The sequence below is a fragment of the Neovison vison genome, chromosome 13, assembly GCF_020171115.1.
Source record: "Neovison vison isolate M4711 chromosome 13, ASM_NN_V1, whole genome shotgun sequence".
NCBI classification, from domain to species: Eukaryota; Metazoa; Chordata; class Mammalia; order Carnivora; family Mustelidae; genus Neogale; species Neogale vison.
Genome location: NC_058103.1, coordinates 133959513 through 133973831, shown reverse-complemented (window position 1 = coordinate 133973831; position 14319 = coordinate 133959513). Strand labels below are relative to the sequence as shown.

Below are 14319 nucleotides of genomic sequence, written 5' to 3'. Positions count from 1 at the left end.
GAGTCCTTCACCTCCTGGGTCCAAGACCTGAGTTTGGAGAGGGTGTCCCAGACCCCCAGACCCACGCATTCCAATCCGGGCCGCGTTGCTAAGGAGATAAAGACCAGGCACACATCGCCATCTAGTGGCCACATAAGGAAGTGTGTCTGCTGCTGCCTATTCTGAACCCAAACTTTATCCACGTTACTGGTCCCCGCTCCCCGCCCCCTCCCCGCCCCACACAGGCCCCTGGCTTGGTTGTTACATTTTCCCGTTGGCCAAGCACTGATTTTTTGTTTCATATGGACTTCCAGTTGCTTTGGAGAAACAAGCCAAAAAGCTGATTTCCTGCCCCCCAGAAACCGAATTGAGACCAATCCTTTGAGAATCCAGAAAAAAGAGAAAAACCCTGCTCATGTGTATTTAACCACCACACCCCAGCAAATCACTGGCCTTTCTGACTCCCTCTTGTGGAAATAAACGAAGGCCAACCAAATGAGAAAAGCAAAGGCGATTTGTTCCAAGTTTGCCGTAGCAAGGGCATTAGCTACCCTCTCCTGCAGCTTTGGTAGAGCCATGGGAACGCTCTCTGGTGGGAGAAAAGGGAAGCCTCTGGTGTGCCCCCCCCCACACCCTGGGGGGGCCGTCGATGGGGAAGCTGGAGACAGCTCAAGAGAAGAGAGGTTGTCCTGTGTGATTGGTTGGGGGAGCACTTTGGCTTCCTCTGGCTCATTTGAGTGGGACGTGGGGACAAAGACTGGGGAGTCTGCCTGTGATTAATCAAGTCCTGGCCCTTCGGGGCTGATTGTTACAGAAGTTACTGGCCATGGTGGGCTAGCCATGGTGGTGTGGTTCCCTACAAGCCTGGCTCAGAGCGGGCTGGCTTCCTGGGCTCGTTATTGTAGAGAAGAGGGTTAGTTTCCCAGGCAGGTTGCCACATGTGGCGTGTCAAAGTTCTGTTTTTTGTATACGGCCTGGCCATTGTCTGTGTATTTGGTTCTTCTCACTCTGGAAGCAGCCCATCTACAAGCTCCCAGTGGGGGGTCTCCTGTATTGCAGGCGGCATCCCCTCTCAGAGGGGTCGGGAGACCCAGGTTGGGTCTTCTGTCTTCTTCTCCAGTCTGGGGGAGACCCCCTCCAAGCATGGGTGGCTCTGTACAAAACAGATGTCATTCCCGCGGATTCCGGCCCTGGAAGAGGGAACATTCATGGACCGCCCCCCCCCCCGAAATGGGTTCCCCCTAGAGTTTGGAGAGTTGGGGAGCGAAGTTTTGCAGAGGTCACTTGTGAGATGCAGATGCGGATGGAAATAGGTACCACCCCCCACCCCCAGTGCCAGCCACAAGGTGGCCAAGGTCCTGGCACCCTGGGACTCCAGCTGAGATGAGCAGAAACAGACGAACTCACAATCGAATAAATCATTGCTCTATTCTAAGGCGACACTGGCCCCTGGGCTTCCTGCCCGAGGGGGCTTTTCCCCTTTCTCCAAACCCAGGCTCTCTGTGTGAAGTGGGCCCACCTCAAGCTGCCCTGGGTAGATCTCGACTGGCTCATAGACATCTCCTGCCAGATCACGGAGCTGGATCTTTCTGCCAACTGCCTGGCTTCCCTCCCCTCCATCATCCCCTGGGGACTCATCAACCTCCGCAAGCTGAACCTCTCCAAGAACCACCTGGGGGAGCTGCCTGCCGTGCAGTCATCGGACGAAATCATCTGCTCCAGGTGGGCACCCGCCCCCTCGCAGGCCCCTCGGGGTGCGCACGGGGACCTCCGAACCCAGCACGACCCCCCGCTCCTCCCAGTCCTCCTGCTACGTACTCCTGGATCAGAGTTTGTGGTTGGAAATCCAGTTCTCCGTAAAAGGAGGGGAATTCTGCTGCCCTTACACAGTTCCGAGGAATACGGCCCCCCCTCCTTTCAAGAGGAATGCAGAGACGTCTGGGGGGGAGTGGTTTGTCTCAGCCCAACCTTATACTGTGCATGGTGGCCGTGCCCGCTGCTCACCCGAGATGTCCCCTCTTGGTCCTGCAGACGGAAATCCAAGGAGGCTGGACGTTGCCTGCCTGGGGGACACAGTGAGGGCCACGGGTGCCTGTTTTTATTTGACCTCCCAGGGACAGTGGGAAGGGCCTCCCAGAAAGAGTTTCCCCGAAAGCGCTCTGGCAGTGGGTGGATGGCGTGGGCAGCTCCTAGTTTCCTTTCTCAGGAGGCCTTGGGAGGAAGCCTGAGCGTGGCCCCTGGAGCTCCATGAGAAGGGGAAGGGCCTTACCTTCACTCTGTAAGGGTTTGAGCCAAGTTCAAAAGCTAAGGCTTCACTTAGAGTGAGCTAAGAGAGAATGCTGCACAGGGCACAGGGTCAGGAAGCAAGCCACAGGGAAGCCACACAAACATTTCAAGAACGAGGGCCTTCTGAGTGGGGGTCCTCAGCCAAGGCAAGCCGTGGGGGTCCAGGTGGCTCGAAACACAGACCTGTGGCCTTCCAGCAGCTTCGAGGGCACCAGCTGACTTTGCTCTCCTCTCCTGAGAAAGGTTCGTATCCCTACTGGTCAGTAAGACCAGGGCCCACCAAAGACACGTGTGATTTTCTTCGTCTCTGCGGGATGTGGTAACAGTTAATGGGATGAAAACTCATGTTCAGTGCACGCTCTTCAGCCCTGCACGAGGGGAAATACAGAGAAACATGTCGCAGGGATGCCTTTCCTCTTTCTTCTGATGCCCTGACTGCCTCCCTCCCCAACCACAGGCTCCTCGAGATAGACATTTCCAGCAACAAACTGCCGCACCTCCCGCCGGGATTCCTGCACCTCTCCAAACTCCAAAAACTGACAGCTTCCAAAAACTACTTGGAGAAACTGTTCGAAGAAGAAGGTGGTACGTGGTCTCATCGGCACCCTGACCTCTGTGGTCGTTTTGTTCTTGACCGCCGTCTTCTCACGGCGTTATTATTTTCTTTTTTCCCAGCCACCAACTGGATCGGTTTGCGGAAGCTGCAGGAACTCGATATTTCTGACAATAAATTGACAGAACTCCCTGCACTTTTCCTCCACTGCTTCAAGTCCCTCAGTTTTCTGAACGTCTCCAGAAATAACCTGAAGGTGTTCCCAGACGCCTGGGCCTGCCCTTTGGTGAGTATGGTACCGGAAATCGGGAAAGGCCGGTCAAGGCATCATCTCGTGCACCGGAGCTCTGGTCAGGGCTCTGTCTCGCTTCCTCCTCTTGGTGACCAGGTTGGGTAGCAGCACTGTTCCCTTGTTACCACTCAGAGGAGTCACTGGGCATCAAGCCCCTGAGTGTCTTCTTAGGCGACTCACCTGGAAGCCAGCCCTGCCTCCTCTACTCCCCCCACCCCGGGCCCAGCTCCCGGCTCGAGATTCCTGCCATAACCCCCCATAGAACTTTCCACCGTTACAGCCTGCCCATCTGGCTTAGGAGGAGTTCTGCCCCCAAGCGGGGTGGGGGTGTGGTTCCTTTCCAGGAGCTGTGAAATAAGAACAAAGAAGAGAAGAAGAAATAATTCGCCTCCACCCCCCTGCCAATGAAATGGTGTTCTTGTTTCTGGGGAAGTTTGCTTATTAAAACAGATGGGCCGGCCTAAAGAATATTTATGTGTTATTGCTGTTGGTTTCAAACCAAGAAACTCTCCATCGCTCGCATGCGCTTTCTGGCTTCCACAGATGTGTGCGGGAAACCCGCTCGTCCCTAGAGCTTGATCCTGAATGATGCCGTTATTTCCAAGGACAATGGGCCAGATGTTCTGGAATGAAGGGATAGGGGCAGGAGCCACCTTGGTCTCCCTCAGGAAACCGTTCCCATCCCTTCCTTGGAGCAAGGACAAGGAACACGGGACATGACAGTTTGTAGCCTCGTAACCGTGTTGTATTTATAACAGAGCCTTAGCTGTCGAGTTCTGATTTTTCACGTCAGTTTTGTAAAAGGTCTTTCACTGCACTTCAAAAGCAAATTAATATCTCCTTCTCTTTCTCGTCCAACTCCTAGAAATGCTGTAAAGCATCCAGAAACGCCCTGGAATCTCTACCGGACAAGATGGCTGTCTTCTGGAAAAACCACCTGCGGGATGTGGATTTCTCAGAAAATGCTCTCAAGGAAGTTCCCCTGGGGCTTTTCCAGCTTGACGTAAGTCAGCCTCATGGCCCTCTCTTTCTCATTGTTGGCTTTTGTGAGGAAATCAGTCCACGTCCACGTCGCAGTACAATCTGTTGGCTTCTCCTGAGCTTCTGAAACAAAAAAAAAAAAAAAAAAAGAAAGAAAGAAAGAAAGAAAAAAGGTTCACCTCTCAAAACTGTGCATGTTTATGAGCACAGATTGGGAAGAAGTGAGCTGCATGAAGACAGCTCTGTGAGGGGAAGGGAGAGCATAGGTTTTCATCCTCCAGGACTCTTCAGTGTTGAAAAGCGTGAGCATAGCCCCGCAGCCCTGTCTGGCCTTCTCCGGCCTCTTTTGGAGCCCCCGGGTGCCCACCCCTCCCTCACCCCCCGCCAAGGCCTACCGGTGTGCAAAGCTGAGGGAGCACCATGGGGGGGGGGCGCTTCTTGCCCACCTCCCTCCCCAGAGGTGGCAGAACTGGAATTCCTGGGGCTCAGAACCTTCCTTGGCTGTGAACCCAAGAAAGTGCCTTTTTCCAGACCCCCATGTCTCCCCGACCCAACCACCCGGGGCTGCTTTCCTGTCTTAGGTGCTTTGCCGATGTCTCTGTTTTCCCCACTCGGACGGGAGCCCCTGAAGGCGAGCGGAGCTCATGTTCATCTCTTGGCACCGCGGGCCACCCCGCCTCAGGGCCTGACCAGCATTGGCTGAAGGCACCCAGGCAGCCCGGGGCAGAGCACGCCTTGGTCCCCCCCGTCCTGCCACACCAGCCTCATGGGCCCCCACAGATTCTCGTGCCGGGAGAAGCACAGCTTCCCTTTGTGTTCAGGGACCCCTAAAGGGCCAGGAAGGTACCTTTCATCTGTGTGTTCTTAGGATGCAGGGCCATCGAGTCTCAGGCCCCGAGGCGTACACACATCAAGTGGGGTTCTGGTAGATGAGGGCGTAAGTCACTGCTACCCTCAGAGGCCCCCTGGCCATGAGTTGAGTCCCCTGCTCTGGGTCGGTTTCCTCATTTCACTCCAGCCATGTGCTCACTGGGTTTTCTGGTTTCCACTGAGGCCAGAAGCAGGAGATCCTGAGGGAAAGAACGTTGCCCAGGACTTTACCACTCGGCCCTGTGGGACCTTGTGTTTGCTCATGGGTCTCCCCCTCTGAATGGGGGTCCTGGGAGGCCCTGCACAACCCCAGGGTTCTGGGGCCTGGCACGTGCATGGCAATATGAGACATTCGGTGACAAACTGGTTTGGACGGTGGGGAAGGCCTGGACCCCCCCCCCACCCTTGACATGGGAGAGGCGAGGGCACGGGGTAAGGAGTACAAAGTGGTGGGGGAGCCCATTTGCACTCCTGAGCCATGGCCACCGAGGACAGGAGAGTCCGTGTCCCTGGGAAAGGCGTTGAGAAAGGTTGCAGGGTGCCCCCTGTGCGCCCACTAAGGTAAAATATGTGATAAGTCCAAGGACGGAGCTTGTCCCCCACAGTTCCTGGTGGGCGGACAGAGGGCCAGTGGCCAGGGAGTCAGCAGGGGGCACCAGGCCAGCAGGGGACACCAGGTGTCCCCGCCACCCTTCCCTGCCCAGGGCATCACCTGAGGAGGTTACGGGAGGCTGGGGCGCCCACAGTGTGCTACAGTCCCTCCCCCGTGGGATGCCTCGGCCCCCAGAACCCTCAGCGTTGGCCGCTGCTCCCCAGACGGACCCATGCACAACTGTCACTCTTCAGAGGGCCCAACACTGAGATGTACTTGTCCTTTGATTCTGGAATAACTGCCTCCCATTGATCAGGAGGGACGGATCGTGTACAGACAGTCCCGTTTGCTGCGTTAAGTATAATCTTGCAAGTAAGAGCCTTTCTTTAGCCCGACACTATTAGAATCTTCGTGAAGGCAAATCGGTTGTCATCATTTTGCTGCATTGTCTCAGGGAGCTGACCCTCCTCCCTGTGGTGTTTGATGGTGTCTCTGCGTCTCCTCTCTCTCTCTCTCTCTCTCTCTCTCTCTCCAGGCCCTCATGTTCCTGAGGTTACAGGGAAACCAGCTCGTGGCACTGCCGCCTCAAGAGAAGTGGACCTGCAGGCAACTCAAAACCCTGGATCTTTCCAGAAACCAATTTGGCAAGTAAGCATGGAGGCTCTGGCAAGTTCCAGAATGCATGTGTGACCTCAGTCCGGCAGCCCCATGGGCCAGTGTCCCTCGGTTTGTCAGGGCGGCTGTTACAGAGTGCCGCAGGCCTGGGAGGGGCAGGGGGACTTAAAGAGGAGACGTTTATTCCCCCCCACATGCCCGGAGGCGGGAAATCCAAGGTTAAGGTGACCACATGGCTGGTTTTCCCTGAGGCCTCTCCCCTGGGCTTGCATAGAACCGACTTTTCCCCGTGTCTCCTGTGGTCTTCCCGCTGTGCATGCCTGTGTCCAAATCTCATCTTAGAAGGACACCAGTCAGACTGGTTTAGAGCCCACTCACATGGCCTCATTTTAACTTGTTTACCTCTTTAAAGACCTGCCTCCAATTACAGTCACATTCGGAGGTCCTGGGGGTCAGGACTTCAAAACATAGGGGCGCCTGGGTGGCTCAGTCGGTTAAGTGTCTGCCTTGGGCTCAGGTCACGATCCTAGGATCTTGGGATCGAGCCCCACCTCTGGCTCCTTGCTCAGCGGTGACTCTGCTTCTCCCTCTCCTGCCCCTCCGCTTGTGTGCTCTCTCTCTGTGACAAGTAAATAAATAAAATCTTAAAAAAAAAAAAAAAGACTTCAAAACATAAATTGGAAGGGGAGTCACAATTCACCTGTAACAGCATCCTTCCATTTCTAATTTTTAAGGGCTCCTGGAAGATCTTCTCACATCAGCCTAACCTGTCATTCTGTTCTAAAGTTTTAGCCAAAAAATGCACCTCCATTGAATAAAAATCAGTCCCAGAGCTGTCTAATAAAAGATGAAAATCTAGGGATGAGCACAACTTGCCTTTGGGGTCCTGGAGACCAGCCTCCCTATTTCACTTGCTGAAGCCCACTTCTTAGCAGGACTTGACCCCCAAATGGGAACCCCCACCCCCACCCCCAGGTGAGAGTGTGTGATGTGGAGCAGCGACTGGAATGGGCCTTCTTGGCAGGCACAGAAATGCTCCCACCTGCCTGTAATGGAAAGCTCAAGAATAGAAATCACCATAGGCCATGCCAGCATTAGATCACCTCCTCTGGACATTTTTGTCCCCAAAGACTTCAGAGCATAATCAGTGCGATTAGTAGGCAAGGGCTGTGCTTACAGGGCTGTGCTGCAGGGACCCAGACACCTTCCTGATGGAATGTTCTTCCTTATTTCCGCATGGCTCGGCATTATATAGTCGCAGCAAAAATTGTCACGGTCTCCTCAAAATCTGATTTTTTTGTTTGTTTGTTTTTTGCCCCTGCAGAAATGAAGACGGGCTGAAAACAAAGCGCATTTCCTTTTTCACCACCAGAGGGCGCCAGCGTTCTGGGACCGAGACAGGTGTGTGTCTATAGGGGCAGATGAGACAGCCGAGCGGGCAGTTCCCTGCTCCACCACCGGGGGTCGCCCTTGCACGGGGTTTTCCCGGGAAAACCTGGACGCGTCCTGGGCCTCATCAGACAGGTTTGGCCTGCATGTACCCTGAAACCCTCTTTCCTGCTTGCAGTCCGATGAGACTGGTCGCTATATGTGTGTATAGCTCTGTTGTGAGTGAGCACCACCGAGAGATGGTACACCTGTTAGTGCCTTTCTGTAAGGCTCATGGCATGGGGTGTGGCTTGGGCTTCCCCCATTTTGCAGATGAAGAAGTGGAGGCCATGGGGTTGCAGCCAGTTCAGGCTCCCGTAACAGAGAAGCACAGACTGGGCGGCTGAGATGCTGAAAATGTATGCTCTCACAGTTCTGGAGGCTGGAAGTCTGCGATCAGGCTCCTCGTGAGGGTCTTCTTGCTGTGTTCTCAGAGGGAGACAGACAGACAGAGCAAGCTCTCTGGTATCTCTTCTAAAGGCACTAGTGCCCTCATGGGGACCCTCCCTTCATGACCTCATCTAAACCTAATTACCCCCCAAAGGCTCCAACTCCAATCATCATCACGTTGGGTAGACTAGGTCTTTGGGGGGGGGGGGCACAGTCCAGTCTGCAGCACAGGGACTGACTCACTTGCCCAGGTCATATGGCTGCTCAGTGACAGAACCAGGTGTCATCCCAGCACTGTGGGACCCCAGCACTGTGTGACCCCAGCCCCAAGGTCGGGGAGAGCAGTACCATGAAGTCCTCGTGGCCACACTATAGCAGCTGGTGAAGGCCTCGTGGGAACACAGGCCCACTGTCCTGGCCAGCCTGAGTGTCTGGAGGGGCTTGGCCTCGTCCCCCAAACTCATCAGAAACAGGACTGTTGCTAGAGTGTTCTGACTGGTCTCACAACCAGGCCAGATCAGCCAACAGTATTCCAGGAAAGCTACTTCTTCTCGTTCATCGTCTTCTGGGAGGTACGGGGGAAGGTGTGGACCTGTCCCTCGAGCTCCTCAGCCAGCCCTCTTTTTTAACCCCAAAGCGAAGACTTGTAAAGCCAGTGATGCTCACAGAAATATCCCTCAAGACGCTGTCCCGGAGAACAGGAACCAATATTTAGGTCATCCTCAATGTAACATAACTTTCTTCTTTGGCTCCATGTCTGTTGGCAAAGTGCTCTTTTAGTACAGGTGGTGTAAGACGGGGATGAGAAATGCCAGAGGCCAGGACACATTTGCAGGAGGTGGACCTAAATAGTCTGTCCACCTGTTACACTTCTTAATGACCTGATATGTCTGTTTATACATACAGTATCCATACACATCAGTCATGAATGAGTGTGTACGGCTTTTCACGTGTGATTTAAAAATAACAGGGAACAGACCTAAGTAAATAATAGGAATTTAGTATATGACAAAGAGGGCATATCAGTTTAGTGGGGAGGAAACACGCTTAATTGTTTTAATAAATACTGTGGTGTACTTGCCTGTCCAGTGGGAAGGGGGAAGTGACCACGCTGGATTCCCTACTTTACCTCTACTGCAAAAATGTGCATGTAGATTTCAGATTTAAACAAAGAAGAAATAGAAAACTATAAACATTTAAGAGAATATAGGTAAAATTTGTGGATGAAGAAGTCCTTTAAAACCTAGGTGGGAAATCCAGAAGTCACTAGAAAAAGACCAAAACCTTGGGCTTCGTAAAAATTGAAAAGTCTTGTTCAGTAAAAGGCATCATAAACCGAGCCAAGATGCAGATAGACTGAGAAGGAATATTTTCAATGCAAATCGTTGCAACACAGATTGGCTTAAGTCCCTGATACACAAAGACTGCTTACAAATTAATTTTTTGAAAAGGACAACACAATTGGAAAAAAAAAAAAAAATAGGGGAGGGCAGTGGGTATAAACAGTTTGCAGGAAAGGAAATCCAGATGGCCCAGAAACGGATGAGAAGGCCCCAAACCACACTCATGGGGACATAGCATGAGGAATTTCATAACTCATCCTTTTTTTTTTTTAAAGATTTTATTTATTTATTTGACAGACAGATATCACAAGTAGGCAGAGGCAGGCAGAGAGAGAGATAGGGAAGCAGGCTCCCTGGCGAGCAGAGAGCCCGATGTGGGGTCCGATCCCAGGACCCTGAGATCATGACCTGAGCCGAAGGCAGAGGCTTTAACCCACTGAGCCACCCAGGCGCCCCCATAACTCATCCTTTTTAAAATGCGGGGCCTTAGGACTTTGGAAACTGAGTCCAAACATAGGGATTTGACTGGAAGGAAGGATGCACACTTTCTTCTCATTGACGCTGAAAGGGTATACTGCCCGTGGAAAGGGTAGCTGGGGAATGGATCTCGGTCAGGCGTCTGTTACTGTCGGTTGAGCCTCATGAACTCGAGTGGGTCAGAGAGGTGTCTCCAGGATGGAAATGCAGAAGGGCAAGAGGAGGTAGGGCCCAGCACTCAGGGGGACCAGACGCTTCCTTGCGAAGCCGCCAGAGTGCAAGTCCAAAGGCATGCCACGAAGAAACACGACAGCAGCGTGTACTAATGTTCTAGAAAACGGCTTTGCCGGTGGCCGGCTGGAGCCCGTCTGGGGAGCCAGGTGAGGAGGCCGCACCCCGTGGAAGTCTCCCTGGCAGAGGTAGGTGTTGGCTTTGGCCCTTGACAAAGGCCTCTTGAGTTTGTCCATTTCGTCTCAAAAGCGGAGGCCCACCCCAGCATGAAAAGAACGAGACCCGTTGCAAATTCTTCCCCCGGGGGGCTTATCCTCCAGGGGGGCCGCTGATCCTCGGGAAAGGAATGACCTGTAAAAGCTAACTTGTCTGCCGATGAATAGTAAAAATTCCAAGGAGATTTGTGTACAATGAAGTAGTCCTACTTGCGCGGTGGCCTCGTCCAAAAATAATTTGGACAGCCGTTTTTACGGTAAAACCCAGACCAGCAGAGTCATAAATAACTTAGGAACGATTACAGTTCATAAATACTTCGAGCTGTGCTCTCCCAGGCCCGTCGCCGCTCGGGGCCAGCGGCTCTATGACAGGTGCTGCCCCTGCAGTAGTAATTCCTTATTCCGTCCGCCCGCGACTTACGGAGGCTTCGTAAACACCGAGGGACGACCTGAAAATCAGAAAACACAGAGGCCAGGTGTTCTGAGTGTGTTCTCGGGGAAGAAAGTGAGCCTTTCTTCCTTCCTGTGCATGTTCCTTCGGTGTGCGTCGGGGCAGGCTAAAGTGAATCGTTCTTTATCATTGGGGAGAAAACAGTCCTTTTGAACATTTTTCTTACGTTCAAAGCCATCTTTAAAAGTCTGTGGCACCTTCGTTACACTCCAGGAGGCACTGCTCTGACAGCCCCCACTTCCCACGGGGCCCGCTGGGCTGGTTTTCCGGGCGCCGATTTCGGGATTCTGTTATCGCCTCTTCTGGAACATTCTCGGATGCCAGGTTACCCCATTAGCATTGATACCGTGGGTGACACGTGTGGAGAAGAGCCAGAGCAAAGGGAGGAAGTTGTGATCAAGGGCAGGAAAAGTGGCTCCAGCCCAACAAAAGAATCCCGGCTTCTCTATCTTGCTGGGCTGGCAGAGGGCCGGGGGAGAGGGCTTTGGGGCCGTCTTTTATCTTGAGTTCTGGGAGCTGGAGCTGAAAGGCATCCTTGCGGGCATGGAGTCCTGCCCCCCCTTACCAGGGAGGATAAGGCACTTTGGAGATTTTGCTGAAACCTAAGCCTCTGATCCCCATCAGTGTGTGAGTCCAGGCTCCCGGCCCCAGTTGCTCTCGGCTCCCACGCTCTGGTGCCCGAGGAAGGAACACCTATATGACACGATCTCAATGGGAATCCCATAACTAACCCCATTCACGAAGTCACTTAAACACTAGAGAGTTGGCTGGCTTTTCAGAGAGTGGCATCTTAAGGAGCATAAAAACCAAGCCCATTGTTTTATTTATGCTTAGGGAGCATAAAAACCAAGCCCATTTGCTAATGGATTGGCTTTTTTTTTTTAATTGAAGATGTGTCCGCCGTAAAAAGAATTTTTGAATGGTATCAAATGGTGTGGCATGAATATCCAGTCTCCTAGTCACTCCCCACCCCAGAGACAGTGGTGGGGTGCGTTACCGTTATGTTTGTGTCTAACATCCGTGTACACACATGTATGCCTGCATGTGCTCACATGCCTGTAGCGGCGTATAACATGCACACATGTGTGGTGCGTGTGCACACACCTGTGATGTCGTATGCCTGTGGCCCGCATCGTGTCATATCTTTATGCATATAAAATATATACGTGAAATGTACATAGGGCACGGGCTGTGCGTTTGCTCCCATGCCTGCACACACCCGTTTTCAGCTCACCAGTAGCTGTCGAGTGTTGCCTCACCCCCACACATAGACCTGCCCCGTGCTTTGCAAGAATTATATATTACCCCTGTCGCTCATCAGCTACCTCCCTGGGGGTGGGGGGAGGGCTGTCTTCTGTCTTTGCTCTTACAAACAGTGTGCCCGGGAGTGTCCTGCCCTTACAACCTGGCCACACACGTGCAGGGACGTCTGCAGGACCAGCCCCTGGAACTAGAACCCCTTGGTCAGGAAGACAAGCACCTTACTCAGGTCGACTTGCCAAAATGCCCCCCCCAGAGGCTGCTGCCAGCTTGCACACCCGGGTACCTTCCATGCCATGCCAGGATGGTCCAAAATCCTCCGCCAACATCCCCTCTGCTTTGGCATCTCTTTGCAGCGGGGGTGCTGGAATTTCCGGCCTTCCTAAGTGAGTCTTTGGAAGTCCTTTGTCTGAACGACAATCACCTGGACGCCATCCCTCCCTCGGTTTGCCTCCTGAAGAGTTTATCAGAGCTCTACCTGGGAAAGTGAGTACTGGGCCGGCAGGGGGAGGCTTAAGTGTGCTTCTGTCTCCCATCTGAGGACGCAGACCCCGGGGGGTGGGGGGGGGGAGGAAGCCATCTATGTACGGGGAGGCACAGGGGGACTTGGAGAACTGGGCTTCGTCAAAGAGGTGGGAGAGGGAAAGGCAGGGGCCATGGTGCCTGACGCCTTCTGTCCCATGAGAACGGCTCAGTCTTTCATCCTTCCATTCGCTGAATCCCTACTGCTGGGCACCGCTGGGGGGTGCAGCGTGAGAAACAATGAAAATATCAATTCGGTTACGTTGCCTTTTTGAGAGAAGACACTGATCATCTTTATGGCGTCGTGATTGATAGAAGAGAGAGGATGTTGGGGTTGGGGGAGGAAATCTGGTTCTAAGCCACGGGGCTCTGCAGAAGGCAGAGCTGGCTTTCCAGCGAGAAAGGCTTCGGAGTTCACTGTCTCGACGGGTCGCTCGAGATGTTGGGCTTGGGGTGCAGGGCGCAGAGGCTGAGAGCCTGCCGCGTGCACGCATGCGTCTAGTTCTTTGTGTCCTCCTGCGGTGTGTGTGTCCCCTCAGCAATCCTGGCCTCCGCGAGCTCCCGGCGGAGCTGGGGCAGCTGAGCAACCTCTGGCAGTTGGACATCGAAGACCTGAACATCACCAACGTCCCCGCGGAGATCAAAAAAGAAGGTAGGCTTTCCGAGGCAGCACCCCTCCGCACCCCAACCACCCTGGGAAAAGATGCCTGAGTCCAGTCATTAAGGACCTGGGCCGGAAGCAGCTTAGGCTCTCATGGTTGGGCAGGTGCAGAGAGATGACCCAGAAAGTGATGGTGTCTGAGCACCATGGTACTGCTGTTAACCATGTGATGAAACTAGGATTCTGTGGGCGGGAAGGATACTGTCTTTAGGTCCTTGACTTTTGGACTCCACTTTTGGGGTAATTATGACCACAGCGTCCCTGCGCCGTCCAACTCCATCGCCTTCTCCACGTCCCCCGTTAGAACAGGTGGAAAGCGTTCCTTCAAGACAGGATTTTGTTTCCCAAGAGCTGCGAGCATGTTCTCGTCCATACGTCAGCGGCGTCTACCTTCCCTGCTCTGTGATTTTTCCCAGGCCCCAAAGCGATGCTGTCTTACCTACGCGCTCAGCTGCGGAAAGCAGAGAAGTGCAAGCTGATGAAAATGATCATCGTGGGTCCTCCGCGCCAGGGCAAGTCCACCCTCCTGGAGATCTTACAGACGGGGAGGGCCCCCCAGGTGGTGCACAGCGAGGCCACCATCAGGACCACCAAGTGGGAGCTCCAGAGGCCAGCTGGCTCGAGAGCCAAGGTCAAGGATGGTCGGCGTGCTGCGTCCCCAGGGGCGGGAGGGAGATTCCCGGGGCCCCTTCTCTCTCCCCTCTCCAGAGAGCCTGGGATTTTCACAGCCCGGAGCCCTGGGCCCCGGATATTTACAAGGGCTGCTGTCTGCCGTCTCAGACCAGCTCCTGCCAAGGCTGGTGAATAATTTCTTAATAATTTCTTCACATGACCTCGTGGTGGTTCTGTTATAGTTAAATGGAGGCTTCGGGCCAGTGGTTCTTAGTCTTGGCTGTCCATTAGATTTCTCTGATGGGCTTCTAAAGATAGCAGTGGCCCGGCCTTGCCCCTCCTGGCCCTAAGGATGGCATTTCAAAGCGTCCAGAGTAACTGTCCCCGAAAGCAGAGAGCAAACTGCTATCACAGGCCGCAAGACACAGCTCACCTGCCCCTGATGGGGAGGCTGAGGGCGCCCTGGGATGAATGTCCATCCCCGCTGACACCGGCTCCCACCCCAGGTTCTGAAAAGTCCAGTTTGTAAGCCCTATTTAAAACGAATCCTCTGGCGACCCC

At 53.7% G+C, this 14319-nt stretch overlaps 1 protein-coding gene across 1 annotated transcript in view; it reads left to right on the top strand.

Moving 5' to 3' along the window:
* The window catches only part of LRRK1 (leucine rich repeat kinase 1), a 117974-nt gene that overhangs the window by 66492 nt on the left and 37163 nt on the right, over nucleotides 1-14319 (top strand). Inside the window, exons 6-14 of the mRNA XM_044229746.1 lie at nucleotides 1475-1701; nucleotides 2723-2850; nucleotides 2941-3104; nucleotides 3976-4113; nucleotides 6089-6201; nucleotides 7493-7569; nucleotides 12320-12449; nucleotides 13025-13137; nucleotides 13563-13777. Coding sequence (XP_044085681.1) covers nucleotides 1475-1701; nucleotides 2723-2850; nucleotides 2941-3104; nucleotides 3976-4113; nucleotides 6089-6201; nucleotides 7493-7569; nucleotides 12320-12449; nucleotides 13025-13137; nucleotides 13563-13777 — 1305 coding nt within the window. The remainder of the gene's footprint in view (nucleotides 1-1474; nucleotides 1702-2722; nucleotides 2851-2940; nucleotides 3105-3975; nucleotides 4114-6088; nucleotides 6202-7492; nucleotides 7570-12319; nucleotides 12450-13024; nucleotides 13138-13562; nucleotides 13778-14319) is intronic.